Source organism: Lepidothrix coronata, unplaced genomic scaffold (genome assembly GCF_001604755.1).
Source record: "Lepidothrix coronata isolate B3197 unplaced genomic scaffold, Lepidothrix_coronata-1.0 Scaffold91, whole genome shotgun sequence".
NCBI lineage: Eukaryota > Metazoa > Chordata > Aves > Passeriformes > Pipridae > Lepidothrix > Lepidothrix coronata.
In genome coordinates, this window is record NW_016690271.1 from 96,910 (window position 1) to 115,632 (window position 18,723).

An 18,723-nucleotide genomic window follows, 5' to 3' on the forward strand; every position below is an offset into this window, starting at 1 on the left:
AAAAGGTGGTATAAAAACATTAACCGATGTTACTTTGATGTTGGATGCAAATCTGAAGAAATGCATTAGCCCACACAGGCACAAAAACTACAAAAAAACCAACAACTAATAGTATGTGAACTCTAGAGTACAGCTCTGCTGCAACATGATTTACACCCAACAGCAGTTGCTGTATCAAATGCAGAGGTGGAAATGCAGTAGTAGCAGCACATACATATATATAATATATATATATCTCCAAAAAACTATTACATGGTGTCAGGAAATTAAATAGAAGGATGCCCAAATGCTTGAAAGCACTGCTTTAAACAAACCTAATATGAAGTCTGACCTTGTGAGTCCTCAGTCCTGGGAGGGCTCCACTTCCACTGCACTGAGGGGGAATGGACACGGACACCACACACAGGCAGGACAAGGAGCTGTACAGGCTCACTAACAGCACTTATAGTGCTCCAAAACTTTGGCCATTGTGGAGAAACAGTAAATTCTTGGCACAAATACAGACATTTCAACTTTGTTCATTTTACTGCAGCAATAAAGATATTGCTTTACAGATGCCACAGCTGATATGTGCAAAAAATGTGGAACAGAAAGATAGTTTCTAACTTTCTCAGTTAAAACACACCCACCCACCCACCAAGGATTAAAAAAATCTCTTCCCCCAAGATGTCAAGATATTTCTTTTACCAAAGCATTGGGTTTTCCTGGATTTTTAACTAGGATAGTAAGAATAAAACCAGGCTTTTAATGCAGAAAACACTTCTGTGAAACTATGGCAGAGGTAGAAAATCCTGGATTGCATTTAACTAGTGAGCAAGGTCACAAATTAAGTAGTCTGAGAATTTCTGGTAGCTTAGCCCCGAAATAGTTCCCCTTTTTTCCCTTCCCAACCCCCTCCACTACTTAGCTCAAAATGCAAGACCAACAAGAACACATGATACAGCTGCATTGGTAGGGGCAAATACATGGCTGAAGTCACAGGAGCACATTCTTCAGGGCTCATGAACCATCACATGACAAACATCACAAGAAGTCAATTTACTAAACTCAATTTAAACTTGAAGAAGTTAATAATAATAACAAAACCCACACTGGAAATGTCTCTTAGGAAGGGAGAAGCTGCATTTGAAAGGGAAAAATAAACAACAAAGCCAAGATTAGTTCTCATGTTATTTGAAACTTTTGATTTCTAGTGCTACATACACAAGTTACTATTGCTTACTAGTCCCTGATATATACTTGTAGTTACACAGCCTACAGCAAACAAAAAAGTTGACCAGCAGCCAGTGAAGACCTTATCAATAAGCCTCTCACAAACATAAAAATGTTTGAATTCAATTGCACAGACTTGAGCTAAATCCCTTCTGATTCTACATGTTTGAAAACCAGCAGCCTGTTCATTTACTATAAAGCTTATAGGTAAGAGTGACTTCTTTTTCAAAAAGAGGACATGCAATTCAGGACAAGCAAGGATGTTCCTTCTCCTTAGCTGTCACAAAGTACTGACAGCTATTCAGAGCACACACAGGCTTTGCTTCCAGCTCCAACCAGACAAACGGAAATAAAAGCAGAACTGCCTGTTAACAAGATGGCACTGTACAAACTGATGATCAGTACACTTTATCTGTACTCATTTCTGTACCAGGACAAAGGAACGTGGTTTTGGTTTTGTTGTTTTGTTTTTTTTTTTAATTTCATGAGAGCTACTTTCATTGGAAAAGTCTCAAAGCTATACTAACATTTTATCCTGACAATTTAATTAGGGATTGATCCAGTTCTAGTGCTCAACATTTAGAGATCCGGAAGGCTCTCAGCTGTTTAAAAAGGTTGCAGTGATCTGCAGAGCCACCATCAAACAGATCACTGTAGACTCATCCTTGGGATTAAGTCATCTCTATTTGTGAGCCCTTATGTGATGATCTGTTACAGAGCGTAAGTACTGCATGAAAGCCTCTTCAAGGCCTTCACCACCATCTGTGAATTACATTATTAACAATGGTATGAACTTCCTAAGAGCATCTGGTTCTCTCCCCACCCCCTTCTCAAATCACTGCAAAGAGCTCTTCAGTATCAAAACAGGCTCAGGCAAAGCTGTTTTCCACTTTTCCATCTTTCCCCACCTCCTCCCGCCCTCCAGCAGCAGAGGGTAGATGGGGCTCAGCTCTCCATTTCCGTGCCCTGCGTGTTTTCTGCACAACTCTTGTTATTGTTCAATAAAGATGGACCAAACCAACCCTGTGATGCTTGAACCACAGGCATTTTACTGGGAAAAGCGGAAGTTTATTCCCTCCTTTTGCAGAGGCAGCATCTGAAGAACGCTATGAACTGCTGAGGCACCGCGGGGACTGCACATTCCCACCCCGGGATTCGCTTCCCACCAGCACAATTCCTGACATTAACCAAACCCAGGCAGCAGCCATTCAGCCAACTTGAACAGTTACTGCTGTAGCAGTAACTTCCTACATGCAAAGAGGTATTTTGTCATCCCAATCCTCCTCCCCACCAAGGATGTTTCAGCAGTTTATTCTGAAATCATGCCAGCTTCTTGTAAACAAGAAGGAGGAAGAGGCAGCATTGCCCGGGACACTGGAGCACAAACTCTCCACTGAACTTTGCACAGAGTTCACACCAACCAGCCTCCTTGGCTGCTCTAAGGGATCATTTGCTCTTGCAGGACCAGAGTTTTCCTATCTTGCTCTTCAAACCCAGCTTCTCTTCTTGCTCTAAACATAGGGCTTCCCATCGCCTCAACTTCCTGTGCACTTCAGCAGCAGTTTTTCCACTCTGTTTTGCACAATGTAGTTCTTCAGTTGCACAACAGCTTGCAAATGCAGACATGGTTACAGTCCTGTAACACACAGCATCTTCCTCTGTCTTAAGTCAGCAGCAGCGTTTCTTGAGAGAAAAGAGCCACACTATGGGCAGCTTCATAAAGACTTGCATTCAGGAGGAAACAGCATCCAAAACTAACAATCCTGCAATGTGCAGTAACAGGCAGAAAATCCTGGGCGGGGTGAGGGAGACAAAACTGCTCCTGCACAAATTCACATGAACCTTTCTTCTAACACGCTGTTTCTCTTATGCTCATGTTTCAAATAAACAATCACACGTATGTTGAGGTGCTCAGACAGCAGCATCTAGAACATACTCCTGCTGTAATTAAAGGCAAATAAAGAATATCTTCAAGTTTACAAAACAATGGGCAAGTACGTTTATTTGGGGTCAGCATCACTCCTGTGCTGCCCAAATCCATGCTCTTTGTGTGGGTTGTAACAGGAAGGCTGCAGTTACTGCTGGCCTCAAGCTACATCAGGGGAGGAAGCCTCCAGGGCCCTTCTGCCAGGGTTTAATTTCATATTGGTCCCTCTGCTTTGGACGGTGGGTGAGGCTGAAGATGGACCACTACCCAAACTCCTGGGAAAGGCCACGGCTGTGTTTTAATGCAGCCATTTAAAAAAGGCAAGAGAGCCGTAAGAAAATCAAGCGAGTTTTATGAGTGGCTTTAGAGGGATGGCTTAACGACAGAATCCCACTCTTATTCCCTACAGCTTATTGGGAGGGGTGCAGGGAGAAGAAAAGCCAAGAAACTGGCAAGTCTTGGAGCAAATTAGTGGCAATTAGAGATAGGCTCTGCCAAGCCCAGCTCCCAGCATACAGTGGGAGCACAGCATCTGATCAAGAGGATTTTTATAACATCGGTATCTGGAGCAACTAAATTTGGAATGAATTCCCATCTTCCAAACAGTATGTACAGGTGACCATGTAATCAAATTAACCAATATCTTGCTAAATCAGTGCATTGAATATTACCCAATGAGCTCATTTTTGGAGGCAGTTCAACGCCTCACTTCTAGGACTGATGTCAGTGTCACATGCTTGGAGAGGATCAGTCTGCAGCTGGATATTTTAAAGCCTTCTATTAGGAGCACAGAAAAGTCAGCGGATTTCAACAGCATCAGCTGAAGAATTTGTGTCTTATCATAACAATTTAGCCACCAGACCCCACTGTCAATATTTCTTTGAGAATATCAGGCTATTTCAGACAGTTCCCCCTCCCTCCACTTTAAGGCAATAGAGGGAAACTCAAGAGTGCAGCAACTGAGTTGTGTTTCAACAGAGAAAGTTGTGTTTCAACAGAGAAAGTTGTGTTTCAACAAAAAAGGAAATCAACAGAAAGACATGGAAACAGGAAACTCTTGCTGATTCTGACTGCCTCCTGATAAAACAATTAACTTTTGAGAGACTAAACTCAGCAGTTGTAAAAATACACAAACAAACAAACAATAGCAGGGCAAAGGATGCTCAGCATCAGTAGCACAAACAGTTCAGGCAGCAACATTCAACCCTGAGTTCAAATCCCATTCACTCACAGACCAACTGTGATGTCATCTTTTATTCTGACATAATGCAGGATGTCACTGAGGTTCGGTGGCAAGTGTTCATGCAGGATCTGTGAGGTCTCCACACTTTGATGCTCTCTGCTTGCACTTTGTACCAACAAGCAGGAACAGATTTGCATTACACAAATAAGCAGTGTCTTCATTGTGCAACCACATGCGACTTTTTTGGAGAAAAACAATGCTGAAATACAAGGAGTGCTGTGTGCATCAGGCTGCAGAGTGGGTGGCAGTGATGTTGTCAGAAAGCACTCGGCACCGCTTACCTCCACACCCATTGACTTCAGCAGAAGGCTACATACGAAAAGTCTCTGAAGACGAAGCTGAAGTGTTCCCTAACCCATGGCGCTGTCCATACACTATACTTAAGAAAGAGACAAAACAAAAACCACACAAGTGAAGCAGTTTGAAATTGTAGGTTTTGGTTTGGTTTTTTTTTTAAAGACTCCCTATTCCAGTTAAGAAATCAGACTATAGAGTTGTGAGCGAGCCCTTCCCCACACCATCGGAGCCTTTTCCACCTCTGGAGTGTAGGATGGGAACCACGGTATTTTACTGCATGCTTACAGTGCTCCCAGAAGACCTTGGATGAAGTTGCCTTAAAGCTTCTCGTTCTGCTCAGCTGTTAAATTGTTCAGTGAGGCTGGCTGGGTCAGTCAGGGGCTGTACCAAAACCCACAGCCCTCACGTGCAACACAGGGAGATTCCCTGGGAGCTTCCCTCCATAAAGTTCACAGACTCCGCCTCTGTTTCCTGAGCAGTTCAGTTCACCCTCACCCAGGCTACAAGCTGCATTTGTAATAGCTTTAAGGAGAGTCCAAGGCAAGAAGCTCTAAATCTCCATGAATGTGAAGCCCATATACAGGATTACAGAGTAACGAGCAGCTGAGGTACCTCCAGAGGAAACGGCACAAAGACTTGAACTTCCCACTTGAACTTCAGTGTGAAGACCCTCCTGGCATTGTGACCCAATGGGAGCATAAATGCATTTGGTGCACAGGCTGCAGCTGGGGTCAGGGAAGGTTTTTATAACCAAGACAAACTCCCTCACAGTGTTCCAGCAGTTAAGTCCCAGAGGCCTGTGACTATTTTCAGACTGTAGTTTTTATCCCGGGCAGCCACTCGAAGAAAGCAGAGACCAAAGGAAATAACAAGATCCTTACATGTACAAGCTCTCATTTAGCTGCTTGTGGTTCAGCAAGACATTCCCTCTCATTTCAAGATGAGGTTTATAAATTCAGTGCACCTCAAAGGTTTTAGAGTGAGCAGAATGCATCCTTCATTCCAAACTATCCCATTTGCAGCCAGAACTCCTCTCCACAGAGCTCAATTTTTTTTTTCAGAGGTTTGAAGCTCTTTGGCAGTTATGTGCAGCTCAGACCAGCCTGCACATTTCTCTCTTTCTCTCTCTCTTTTTTTTTTTTAATTTTAGACTTAATGTAGCATGTACTCTCAGAAAGGTTTACAATGCAGCCTTTTGTAGTTAACTTGCTCCAAGCTGGGCCACTGCCAGGTTGTTATCAATGACATTTTAAGGCAGATGAATGAAGTTCTTATTACGGTGACAAGCAGAATTGTGATATGGCACATGCATACACTGAAAGAAGAGAGCTTGCTATTAGTTTGTCAGGTTAATAAATAAATAGCGATTTCATGAATAAAAGCCTTTTATTAGGAAACAAATGAACAAAATTAATATTTATAAAGCTTTAGTGCTTTAGAGCACCCTTTAAAATAACATTATTCCATTTCAGTCCGAGCCACCATCACAGATGAGAGATTCTTGAACACAGCTTCCCCTCCTAATTCTCTTATCATAGCAGTGCAAGGCAGGAGGCAAAGCTGTGCCTTCTGAAATGTTCAGGCCAGACTCAGGCCTGTCACGAGGAACTCCTCCGTTTGGGTCTGACAATACCGAAGGCCCACAACAGCAAACATTTCTGTGACATCTTCAGGACTGCAGCTAAAGGCTGCACCTGTTGGAAGAGCTGTTGGTTCCTTATCAGAGCAGGAAGTTCTCACGTTTTGCACAGCGAGCTTCCCCAGCACACAGAGCACTGAACCCACGCCAAGGCACGGAGAGCGATGCTGCGCGTCAGCCAAAGCGCCCGCGAGCAACGCTCGCCTGGGAAATCACTCCCCATCTGCCCCCAGAAAAGACTCTTCACTAATGCCCTGTTGATATCTCTCACTGCTTCAGGGTTCCTCAGCATCTCCCACAGCATGTGCAGAGAATGTTCACCACCAGAGTGATGTTTCAGTGTCCGGGATGTCCCACATCACAGCGAGTACATGAGATTCTGACACATCCAGATCACTTCTCACCTCAAGCTGTCATTGCACTTACTCCCTTCAGCTCGAGGTGTTCTCTGCTCATCTGTCCTAAAACCAAACCTTTGCAAGTTTAAACTCTAAACAAGCTGAGTAGTTTTGGTTTGGGTTTTGTTCCGAGGTTTTGCAGGGATGTTTGTAGGGAGGGGGTCGTTTAATTTTGGTTTTATTGGTTTTTTTAATAATTTACTTTTTAAAAAGTAAAGTAAAGTAAAGTGCCTTTTACTTGAGGCACTTCTCAAGTTTAGAATCAAGATGTGAACAAGTACTCGAGCTTAAAAATTTATTTTTGCTCATGCCATCTTCTCCTCAAATACTAAAAAAAAAGTCATCAAACTTCTCCCTTCTCCTCAAGGCAAAGTCAAGTCTGAACTTTCTCGCTCATAAGAGAACCAGACAGAAACTGCCCCAAAATAACCATCTCAGCCATCTACAGTCAACATGAACAGATCTAAGTTAAACAGAGCTTCCTCCCTACAAGAGCAGTTTCTGGGGTATGTGTAAAAGAAAAAAAAAAAAAATTCCACTTCAAAGACCAAAGTGTGGGTTGCAGAAGCCTGTGGCACAGTTCTTATCTTTGCAGCATGAAGCACATGTAGAGATCAGGGATCTGTAAAATGTTTGTGAAAAATATTTGTTTCACCCACTGAGACGATGCAGACTCTGTTCCAGTCATACTATGAACGTTAACTTGTAATGCCTCCCTTGCCCTAAAGTTTATATAACCATGCCCAACTTCTGGGAAGGCATTTGAAAATATGCTCTCTTCATATTGGTTTGCCCTGACACCCCTTTATTTGAGATTCAGGAGCAGAGAGAAGCTGCACAGGACAATTCATTCCCAGGACACCACTGAGGCAGTGACACAGCGAAGTGCTGAGGGGCACGATGACGGGTGGGCACAAAAAGGAAGAGAAAATATATTAATATTTGATTCCCATGTGCAACTGTACTGACAAGTTCATGCAAAATTAGACTCGACCCACACTACAGGGGTAGCTGCTGTCTGAAGATTCATTAAGAGCTGGAATTCAGGCTTAGACATTCTATTAACTGCTGCAGAACCAAAATACTACCACAGAGGAAGAAATACCACAAAGAACAAAAAAGTCTAAGTTGTCCTGTTTCACTTCACTTTTTGAAGTCACAAGCTTGCTCTCCCACATAAGCACAACTCGGCTGAAAACAAAAACAGAGGAAACTCCCAGTAACGAAACTCACTAGATGTTACATAAGAAAAATATTTGTTCAGAAAGTGAATTAAATCTTTGTCAACCATTCTGCAATGTTAAAGGGCAAACGGGAGGGCTGTCATTTCAAGGTTTGCACTTCACTCAGGAAGACAATATAATATAGCATCTAGGTAGCTGTTCCATACCACAGTTTGAAGCACTCTACTTAAATACTGTGGTTACAGCACCTCTGAAGAACATGCCCAGAGCTGTTTGTCTTTAAACTATTTTAAACTGTTGAGGAGGACTGTGGAAAGGAAAACAAAACCAAAAAGACAACAACAGAAACAAAGAAAAACAAAAAAAGAATCAATCCTTATTCCAGAAACACCTTTATCTCCTCACCTAGCATTTCCTCTTGTAACTAGGTTTAGCTCCTGTCTGTAGGTCAGAGAGCTGAGTCATTTCCCTGCCTGCCCCACAGCTACTTATGAGCTAAATTTTCAGTGTGACACTCTGTTTCCTACAGAAGACGTTCCAGAACTTGGGACTGCTGCAAGGGAACAGCAGGCTCAAAAGGATACCTGCCACCACACAAGAAGCTCACAGACACCTGCTGACTCTCTGCAGTCCTTTCAGTAGCTTCAGAGACCCATGGGAAACTCCATCTTCAGATGGACTGAGCCAAAGGGTTGGTCCTGCAACACTCAGAAGACCTCAAACTACCAACAAAGCTCTCCTTTGGAAAGCAAAGTATTTTACACATGGAAGACATATGCCTTATCCCTCCCTCTCATCACCACTAAAAGGCTGAGAGATGAAAAGCCTAACAGGTTTTGGTTTTTTCCTGAAGAATCCTAATATGCACATTTCTCAGATGTCAGACACTGAAGCTAAACCAAGCCAGTTGAACAAGTCTTAAAAGTTCTTGCTGCAGTTTTAAATATGATAGTTCTGTACATCAAAACAGAAGGGACACAATAGCAGCAAGTGAGAATAATAGGACAGGTACAGTCCCCTGTGACAGGACCAGCTCTCCACATTAAAATCCACTTCTCAGATATTTAATCCAGTTAAAAGTTGAAGATCAACTCCTGAGACAACATCTCTGGAATTTACTTCTCCAAGGTCTCCTTCACTGCTCTACTTGCAGAGCAGTGAAAAGCTCAAGCATCCAAGCCACCTGCTGAGCTCTGGTACGAACTTAGTACAGGGACAGTGCGATCTGTGATAAAAGAGTTCTTTCCAAATAGGTCAGATGAAATAACCTAATGTCTCTGATTACCTCAATACAAGTAGTTTACACTGTGGCCTCAAGTTCCCCACTAACTTCACCCTGAAACAGCCCACACAGATGCAGTAACTCCATTATTGCCGTGAAGCCCTAGTTCAGGGGTTCCTTGGGAGAAGGAAGAGGACCAGTGCACCCAAAGGCAGGGAGCAGCCACAACCCAAAGGCATTTCGTGAGTGCCACGGGCGTTCTGTTCAGCGGGGCCATGAGGAGTTCACAGGGCACTGCCAGCCTGGGTGCTCAGTAAGGGCGCGTCTCACCATGGAAGCAACGAGCTGTTTAACTGTGTGACTCATCTTACAGCAACGTCCTCTGCCTTCCAGAGGAGATCAGCCTGCAGTGAGCAACGCTGATAAGATGCATATTCAGAGTCATTCTGTTTGGGCAAAAAGCTATTGACACATTCAAGCCCGGCCGTACAGGGGCCTGCCCAAACGCTGACTAAAACAGGGGAACACACGCACTGCAGCACTGGAGTATTGTGATAAGATATTTTGCAGATGGTTGACAGTAATTTAATCAATTTATACGGCCCGACTCGGAAATGCAAAAATGGCTTTTGGCCTTCATAGTTTTTTATCCCTTTAAACAGAGCACTCTGGAGGAAGAGCTTCCAGACAAAAGGTAAGAAACACTGTCTGCCTTGTTTAAATCACTACTTCCAATAGATATCAGCTCTTTCTTCTCCTGCTTCCAAGATTACCCTCTTACACAAAAGATATGAGCTTCACTATCAGTAATGATCAAATTAAAAGAACGCTCAGGCAAATCAATGGCACAGACAGGAGATTTCTTAAATTCACAGGCTGAACTAAACAACTGGAACACTTGGAGCAGGCAGCTGACCAGCCCAGCGCTCTCATGTTGCAAGGCCAGTCCTTAGGAACGAAGCATCGGTCGCAAACCAGCAGCTCAGTTCATACTTCTTGCTTCTGGCACCAGCAACAGTCAGACATGAAGACAGTAAAAAGCTTTCTGTCAGTTGAACTCTAAAAGGACAAGGGCATGTTTGAAGTCTTCCCTTCCAGTACATTCTTGCAGGGATGGCAGGAGCTCCCAGTGCACAGGCGTTCCCGGGAGCCTGTGAACAGCCCTCTTGCTTCTGCTCCTGGGAGGATGTGGTTTGTTGTGACTGAAGAATGAAACCTTGAGCTGCAGCCTGTGATCAGGGAGCAGCTACACTGAGCTACGCTGCCCAAAGGCTATTTTTTTTCCCCATTTCCCAAGACAGCAGAGTTGCAGCTACAGATCCTTCAGAATTTTTTCCAGTAACTGGAAATCCTCAGGCATTACCCCTGCCTGAGGGCAGCCCTCTTACACTAAAATATTTCCAGCAGACTGCTTTGTGAATGGTACTCTCCACTCAAAATAGCATTTTCCACTCAAATAAATGTGTCATTGGCTCCCAAAATAACTGTAGATGCTACTGTACCCTGCCCTTTTCAACTTACTTTCATTTCTTAAAACAGCAAGAATCAATACTGGTCAGATAATGACTCATTACAGCATCACAGGTTATTTTCATTTTTGAATTACAAGCTCCTTTTCAAAACACAAGAATTTATGTGCTGCTGGAACTCAAGAGGTTCGAACTTAACTGTGTATTGCACTCTGTTTCAATGCAAGTTCATAGTTCCAAAGATACAACTGAGCTGAAGAGTTTTTTATCTAAAATGCAGCAGTTGCATCATAGTTGGTAGATTGAAAAAAGGGTGAAATAAGTAAAAAGACAAAATTTCCCTCTCAACCTAAAAATGGCCATTTTAGGCCAACATTGACACAGTACTACAAGAAGTCTGATTTCTTATCCCAAAAAGTAGGCTTCAGTCTCTAGGCCAAATACCAGAGCTTCTGTGGGCTGGACTTCACTGGCCAAGACCCAAATACTCCAAAGCTGACAACTGGTAAAGCAACACCTCAGGAACGAAACAAAGAGAAGGTGAAGAATGTGGGAGAAGCAAATGCCAACTCTGTAAAGAAACCTTAGGCTGTTTCAAGAAGAAATAAGACAAAATAGAAATCAAGCCTATCACTGAGATGTGCTACAAAGGGACAGTCAGATCCCTTAAAAAAAAAAAATTAAAGACTTTTTTCTTGTACTTTGAAAGTTTTAAGAATGTTTCTCTATGATGCTCCAATTCAGCTGTCACCATCCTCCCTCTCAGCTCCAAATACTGTTCTGACCCCTAAGGAGATCAGATCCTCTGAGGATCTGATTTCATGCAGATCCCTACAAGAGCCTGCTCAGTGTGTATGCACAGGCAGCAGATCTTCCAGAGAAGGGACAGGTCTTTTGTCACAGTTTGACCATCAAGCTGCTTTAGGAACAGGAGAATATCACCACACGTGAATCCATTTTCACACACAAAAGTTATTTGTGCTGCTGGAGAGAAATCTTCATCTTTTAACAACACAGCATCAAGCCCAGCAAGAGACAGAGGTCTTCTGGTTCCCTCACAGAAGTTTCAACAGAAGTTTGAAAGACAGGGAAGAAGTAACAGGTCACCTCACTGAAACAGTTTTATCTCCCAAATGGTGACAGCTGGCACCATAGGAGTCTGAGGTATCTGTACAGCACAAGGTTTGCCTCAAGCAGGAATCAGCTCATCCTTCTGGGCCACTGCCTCCAAAAACTTCCGTTTCCAGAATGAGCTCTGGCTATACCTGGAAAACATCAGCTGAGGAAAACCAACGAACAACAGATGATACCATCTTCAAATATCAGGCATTCCTAAATCTACTAAGTATTTCATAAGAAGCTTCTGATCTCCCAGCTACATTGTAGTCCCCTCCAAAAATCAACTCTCCATAACGCTATAAACTCAGCAGCTATCAAGATCTTAATTAATTAGAAAAAAAAGGAAAAAAGAAATATAAGTTCTATGTGAGATAGACCAGACTTACCAATGATTAAGTAAACTCACAATTACCACATTGTTTAACAGCAATTACAGGACCAGGGGTAGAGAAATGTTATATTTAGCTTCCCCATAAATAAGTGGGAAAAGTGTTTCCTGTAAGTTCCACCAGAAAGGAGCTCCCAAGCACAACATGACAGAGACTCCCCAACACATTTGCAGGACTCTGCTTCCTGCTCAAGCTGTTCTCCTGGGATTAAGGAGGGGAAATTCAATGGCTTAGGTTTTCATTTGCTTTAGCATATTTTTTTTTCCAAAACTGTGCATTTTAGAACAATACATGTACAGCATAGCCTCTCTTTTTGGGTCAGTCGGTCCCTTCCAATGAAAGCATATTGTGTCCCTGAGGGTAGGGAAGGCAAGTGAACTGTGAGAGCAGCCAGGGCCAGACTGCCTGCCCAGCTTCTTCACTTCTCAGGAAAGAGATATAACAGACAAAAAGAAAACTGCACCTTAAGGAAACTACAGAATTATTTTTTTTTTAACTGTGCATACAAATAATATAAAACAGCAAGTTTCAATAGATTATTTTCTGATACAGATTTATTAGTCAACAACTGCCTTGAACAACAATACATCAGCATGAGCACCAAGGGAGCCCCTCTCTGGCTCATGGTACCTTTACATTTTAATGAAGCACAGCCCTGCCTTGGACCACCTTCTGCCAACAGGGCATGTCAGAAGACAACTGCTCTGCTTTAAGAAGTGAAGACTGCAGTCTGATTTCTCAAGAGTGACTGCACAACCAAAGGCCAAAACAAACAGCAAAAGTCTGGACCGACAATTAAAGGAATTTTACAAGTCATCAAGCAACCAGAGGGCTGTAAATGTATAATGGACACTTTGCATGAACTACCCTGAAATGAATGCTCATGAGATGCTCTATGGCAATGAGAACAAGATAAAAACCTATAAATAAAAGCCATCCAATTTCAGAGTGACTGAGATCAGCTACTCCCCTGAATCCACAAGAGCCAATTATAACAGTTTATAGGGCATACTTAATGCAAAAAATTCAGTCTGAGGACACCAATTTCACCCTTTCTCCTTGCCTGAGAAGTTTATCTCTAAAGTAAAAAGACACTGAGCAATTTTAAAGAGAATCCATTTCTGTCCTCAAAATTCTTAGTGACCTGGAACCAGAATTAGACAGAGCCATATGCTTGCACACCAACACGCTTCTCCCTTGCCCACAAGCTGGAACAGCAAAGTTCCAGCAGCACCAGAAAATCTTTGCTCCAAAGCAGAGTGTTCCACGCTGCAGGACAGACCCTTATACTACTCATAAGAATTACTCAGCAAGACGAGCTTTCTTTTAAAGTAGTAACTTGGAGATAGTTACTGGTCTGGATAGAAGGAAGCTACCACCAGGTTACAACAGAATGGTTGAAACAATTTCAATTAAAACTCAAAGAATCAAGTCCTCCTGCTGAAGCTGACAAGGATCCATCACAACAGCAAGTGTGGCAGGCCCAAAGCTCTCTTAAGGACTAAAAATGTGTCTGCTCTTGTTCACGAGCCCTCAGCAGGCGAGGAGGGAACATCATCTGAAATGATACCAAAAGTTCTGAGTAAGAAACAAGAAGTTTGTGGCAGAGGAGGAACACACACGAGCTCAGCAAAACCCTGGCGGAAGGATGGAGAAACAAGCCCAGCTATCTAAGGAGAGGCTAAAAGGGCAGCCAAACCCCTGAAGTGTGGTTAGGAAGCTGCAACAGGAAATGCAGAAGTGCTCAAACAACAGCAGTTAAGGGCAGAATGTGATGAAAATCATTTGCACTTTATACTGCAAGAGAAGTGTGAGAAAGTAGAAGCAATTATGAGAACCAAAACCAGGCCAGGAACATGCCACACACTTATTTTTGGATAGGGCACTAAGGCTGTACAAACCCCGCTGGCACAGAATACACTCTGAACTATGGGATGGAAGAAAGAGAATACAGATACATACACTGAAAGCTGCACCTTCTGGGTTTATCAGGCTCCACAGGGAGTGTTTTTTATATTTAAAAACTAAGTAGTGTCCAAAAATCAGCACAGCTTCAATTTAATTTAATTGGTTGGGAAACAGCCTGGCTGTTCCAGATGGAAAAGCTTTAAAGAACACAACTAATTGTTCATATATATATAAAATATTTAAGAAAGGGAGGGGTTATGCATCCAAGTGGGAGAAAGAAGGAAGATGCCAAGAGAGCTCTATCTGTCCTCACAAGGCATATTAAATAGAAAAACTGTATGGGAAAAGGAATAGTGGAAAGGATAAAGAAGTCAAAGGGGGAGGAAATCTCTGAGTAAGGCAGCACATTAATATTTATAGCAGAGAAATATAAGTGAAATTAATCTGTGTTGCTAAATAAACATACCTTAGGAGAGGCATGGGAATGAAAGAGGGGGGGAAGAAAATAAGTGTTCTGACAGCTAAAATGCTGTCAGGGCAGGCAGGACCTGTCAAGTAGCTGATCTAGTTTCTGAAGAGGTTACCTAACACAACAAGAAATATTTTCAGAGTACTTGGCTTTTTCATCCCCCCCCCTCCATGACGGAAGCAACTGGGATTTCAATTCTTCTCTCCCTCCAAACATTTACAAACCAGACATAACGCCAGTGTGATAATGCATGAGGTTTTTTAAGGATAAAAGCTAACTTAGAACTGAGCACACAGACGTGAAAGCAAGCTATTTTCATTCTCATCCTTGGTTACATAGGAAACAGGGTTGGCAGCAGCTGAAGGGGTTAACAAGCAGGATTTTACAACACAGAAGTACTAAAACAACAGTCTGTCCTAAGTGTAAAGAGCACGGAAAGCCAGAAGCCTGACCCAGGGCAGCGATGGGAACATCTGTCCCGCTGCACATCTCACCCGGGGATTTGGAATCTGCCGTTCCGTGCCTGTCCTGGGCTTGACACAGCCCCGTGAAAATTATATTCACCATTCGGAAGAAGGGGCAGCAAAAGCACCCTTATGTGTTGGCCAAGGCAGGGCGCTGGGGATACCCAGAGGTGCTGTCAGATGAGATCAGCTGAGCACGGCCGGAGCCCCAACCATGTCAGGTCTCTTCCACACACGCTTCCCGCCTCTCCCACCGCACACAATGAGCACGGACTAAACCAGGCGGATTTACAGAAACAGCCCCACGCTGCCCCATCCTTCACAGCGGGGCTGGGTCTGATCGGGGCCCCGCGGTGCCCCGAGGGCCGGTAGGGAACTGCGGGCCTGCTGAGGGGCAGCGGGACCCCCCGCCCGTCCCCCGGGTTGTCACCAGGCCACAGCGCAGGGTGTGTGACCCCCGTTCCCGGCGGACCGCGGGCCCCCCTCGCCCCCGGCCCGGGGCCCGGACCCCGCGGGCACCGGGGGGCGACTGAGGGGAGGTGTGGGGGGGTGGGGAGCGCATGCGCAGCGCCGCGCGCCGGACCCCAACGGCCGCCGAGCGCCGCGCTGCCCCCTCAGCGCCCGCCGGGGACTCACCGAGGCGCAGGGGCTGGAGGTGGCGCTGGGGGTAGGCGAGCGCTGCACCGTGACCAGAGCCATCGAGGCGCGGCGGGGCCCCCCCGTCCGGCCGTCCGGCGGGGGCCGTCACTCCATGGCGGGCGGGCGGGCGGGCGGGGGAAGGGGGGGGATGCGGAGGTGGCGGCGGCGGCCGCAGGGGGCGGCAGCGGCAGCAGCTCCGCGCGCGCCCGCGGCCTCTCGCCGACTGAGGCGCGGCGGGGCCGGGCCGGCCGGGCACAATGAGGCGCCAGCGCGCACGCGCCGGCTGTCAGCGCGCGCGCGGCGCCGCCCCCTGGCGGCCGCGCCGCGTTAACCCCCGCGGCGCCGGCGGCTCCTGAGGGGGGTCCCGGCATCGCCCCCCGGTCCCTGACGGCACGGCGGGGGCGGGGGGTCCCGGCATCGCACCCCTGGTCTCTGAGCGAGCTGGAGGTCCTGGCATCCATCCCTGGTCCCTGGGGGCGTGAGGTGGGTCCCAGCATCGCACCCCTGGTCCCTGAGGGAGCTGGAGAGTCCTGGCATCCACCTCTGGTCCCTGAGGGAACGGCAGTGGAGTAGGGGGTCCCAGCGTCGCCCCTCCTGTCTCTCAGCCCCAGAGGTGGCTTTTATGAATGTGTGTCAGCTGGGCACCCTCAGTGTGCCTCCTGGCTGGTGATGGTTTGTGGAGTCGCATCCCACTGGGATCCGTGACAGCAGGCTTGGCACCCACTGGTGAAAGTTGGCATTAGTGCTCAAATAATGTAGCTTTTCCTCAGCTGTGGTAGCAACAGTAACTCTTTCCATAATGAAAACAGCATATAACACCTCTTCATACATCAATGCACAAGCCCAAACAGCAAAAAATGAATCCGATGAGTACACGAGACATTTTAGGCACTCAGACATCCACAGATGCAGAACTGCTCAGCGGTTTAGGGTCTGAGGCAAAGGGTCAAGTGCTGTTAAACTTCATTTGCCTTGCATTTTCAGCCTGGTGCTACCGAATTCATGGGAAGGAGGTAATTTGGATCAAGAATCCACCAAATTCATGGGAAGGAGGTAACTGGGATCAAGAATTGTCTTGAGTACTGAATGACACCACCACAAATGATAACCAGAAGCTGTTCTAAATATTAAACAGAGGAAATTTTTTGTCAAGAGTGTGTATTAACCCACAGATTCCTTTTAAGCACATGGCTGATATGGCTTTGATCTGCTCCTCAGGCTGACTGCACTTTGCCCCTGTAAATTTAAGTGCCAGAGAAGCCACATGGTCGCTCTTAAGGTTATTCCCCAGTTAAAATAATGATCAGGGAGGCTCCTGGGCTTTGCTGCAATGGAGAGGTGAGGATCGCTAATGAAGCATTTTGCCTCCTGGTGGACAGGCGAGGATGGAGGACAGGGATGGAGGATAGGGATCGAGGACAGGCTCCCTGTTTGTCCCTGTCTGTAGGGTGGGCTGCACATCCAAAAGACTCCCCAGAGGGATCTGAGCACATGGGGAGAATAAGCAAAACCCACTGGGAAGTGAAGAGCCCTTGTCCTGTGTTTTACAGCCAAAATGTTGCTTTTTTGAAACACGGTATTTATGGATGGTGTGCTTGCAGCACACTGATTTATGGCAAAGAGGTCAAGAAAGTGCCTTCCAGGCTCCTTTTAAATTAAGTAACTAAACTGCATGTTGAGGTGGCAGCCAGGCATGAGGCCATGATGCTGTAAAGTTTTTCCCATGATTTTCTGCAGAGGCAGGAGTTCCATTTGAGGATGGGAAAGTTTTTTCCTCTTCTGGCATATGACTGTTCACCTTTCTCTAAAGTATAATTTGAGGTTTTTTAGTTTCATTCCTGCAAATATAGGGCTGCTACAAGGCACGTAGCTCATCCTCAGATGCCTCTGCACTGCTACAGAGGATGGAGGACTGAAGTTCCCAGAGTGTTGTAGCAGTTCCCTCACCTGGGATTGGCGTTTCATTTTGGATTTTGATCAAGTCATGCAGGGGTTACTATCGAGAAATGATTATTTACACCAACTTCCAAAATTACTTTTGTGTCATTTTTTATACCCTGTAGCTCTTCCAGGTATTTGAACAGCAAACCCTTATAAAAAACATTTACCACAAGTAAATAATAGAGTTGCTATCTACAGTCCAACATATCAGTTGTTAACTACAATAATCACAGATTGGGATGGTTCTCCAGCCCTTAGAAAGGTATCATTTGCACGTGCAGTGTCTTTTAGCAGCAGAATTTAAATGTGGAGGGGGAAGCTAAAAGGCAGATGTATTGGGATTGAAAAGAGCAATTAGAGGGCAGGTTGTGGTCACAGCATCAGGGTTGGTACAAAAAGGAGACTGGAAGCCTGTGGCCTTATTCTTTCCTGTGTGGTCAGCACCTGCAGCTTCAGCCCAGTGCAGCATTTAAAGGATGTGGAGCCGTACATGAGCTGGGTTTGTAAACATTTCCAAAACTGACTATTTAATACACTGCAAACATTTCTCTGGCTAACACAACTTGTTATTACTACATGTTAGGGCTTTTATTGCATAATCTTGGCTGCAAAAGACATCAGAGTGCTCCCAAAATGTATCTTACACAGAAAAACAAAAAAAAGACAGAAGAGGCAATTCCAGCAAAACATCTGTGATGACATAGTCAGCCCATTATTTTGTCAACAGTGCAAGTATTTGATGGCATAATAAAAAGATACACTTTGCTTAGCAAAAACATTAAGGGATAACAGCCAAGTTAAATAGGGTACAATTAAAGGTTTGCTTAACCCACGGGATTCCACTTCCAGAAAAACAAAAATAGAGCCATTTTGATCCCTCCTTCCAAGTTCTATTTGTATACTCTTGTTTGGGGGTTGAAAAAAAAATCACTTAGCAAAAGGGAGAGTATCTTCTTAATTTATGTTTCATACTGAAAAAAGTTTTGTAAGTTAATCATAATAAGCAACAGAATTCTGGATTGCAAAGGGGGAAAACCAGGCACACCTGGGAGAAGAGATAACAGGAATTAATCATGTGCAACCTGCTTTGAGGAAAAAAGTGCACAATCCAGTTTAAAGCCTGACTTTAAATTAGTCCTGTGCACTAATTTTCTGCTTCATTTTGTTAACATAATTGATGCTAGACTTCAACACGTCTTGGAA

General features: G+C 44.8%; 2 protein-coding genes and 1 long non-coding RNA gene across 8 annotated transcripts in view; 1 reads left to right on the forward strand and 2 right to left on the reverse strand.

Annotated features, from left to right (window-relative positions):
* The window catches only part of SSH2 (slingshot protein phosphatase 2), a 95,460-nt gene extending 79,805 nt beyond the window's left edge, over positions 1–15,655 (reverse strand). The window contains exon 1 of the mRNA XM_017821546.1: positions 15,577–15,655. Coding sequence (XP_017677035.1) covers positions 15,577–15,639 — 63 coding nt within the window. The 5' untranslated portion in view covers positions 15,640–15,655. The remainder of the gene's footprint in view (positions 1–15,576) is intronic.
* On the reverse strand, positions 1,697–4,958 carry LOC108500550. Its single transcript, XR_001875887.1, has 2 exons — positions 4,664–4,958; positions 1,697–4,581 (listed from the first exon to the last, which is right to left on the reverse strand). It is a non-coding gene; the product is annotated as an uncharacterized LOC108500550 (long non-coding RNA).
* Positions 15,516–18,723, forward strand: part of EFCAB5 (EF-hand calcium binding domain 5) — a 37,346-nt gene continuing 34,138 nt past the window's right edge. For 2 of the 6 annotated variants that reach the window (XM_017821550.1, XM_017821556.1), the window contains exon 1: positions 15,520–15,607. The gene's annotated coding sequence lies outside the window, so the exon portion shown is untranslated. Of the gene's footprint in view, positions 15,608–15,914; positions 16,063–16,563; positions 16,633–18,723 lie in introns of those variants that run through there. The other 4 variants (XM_017821552.1, XM_017821551.1, XM_017821553.1 and 1 more) reach the window with 4 other exon arrangements.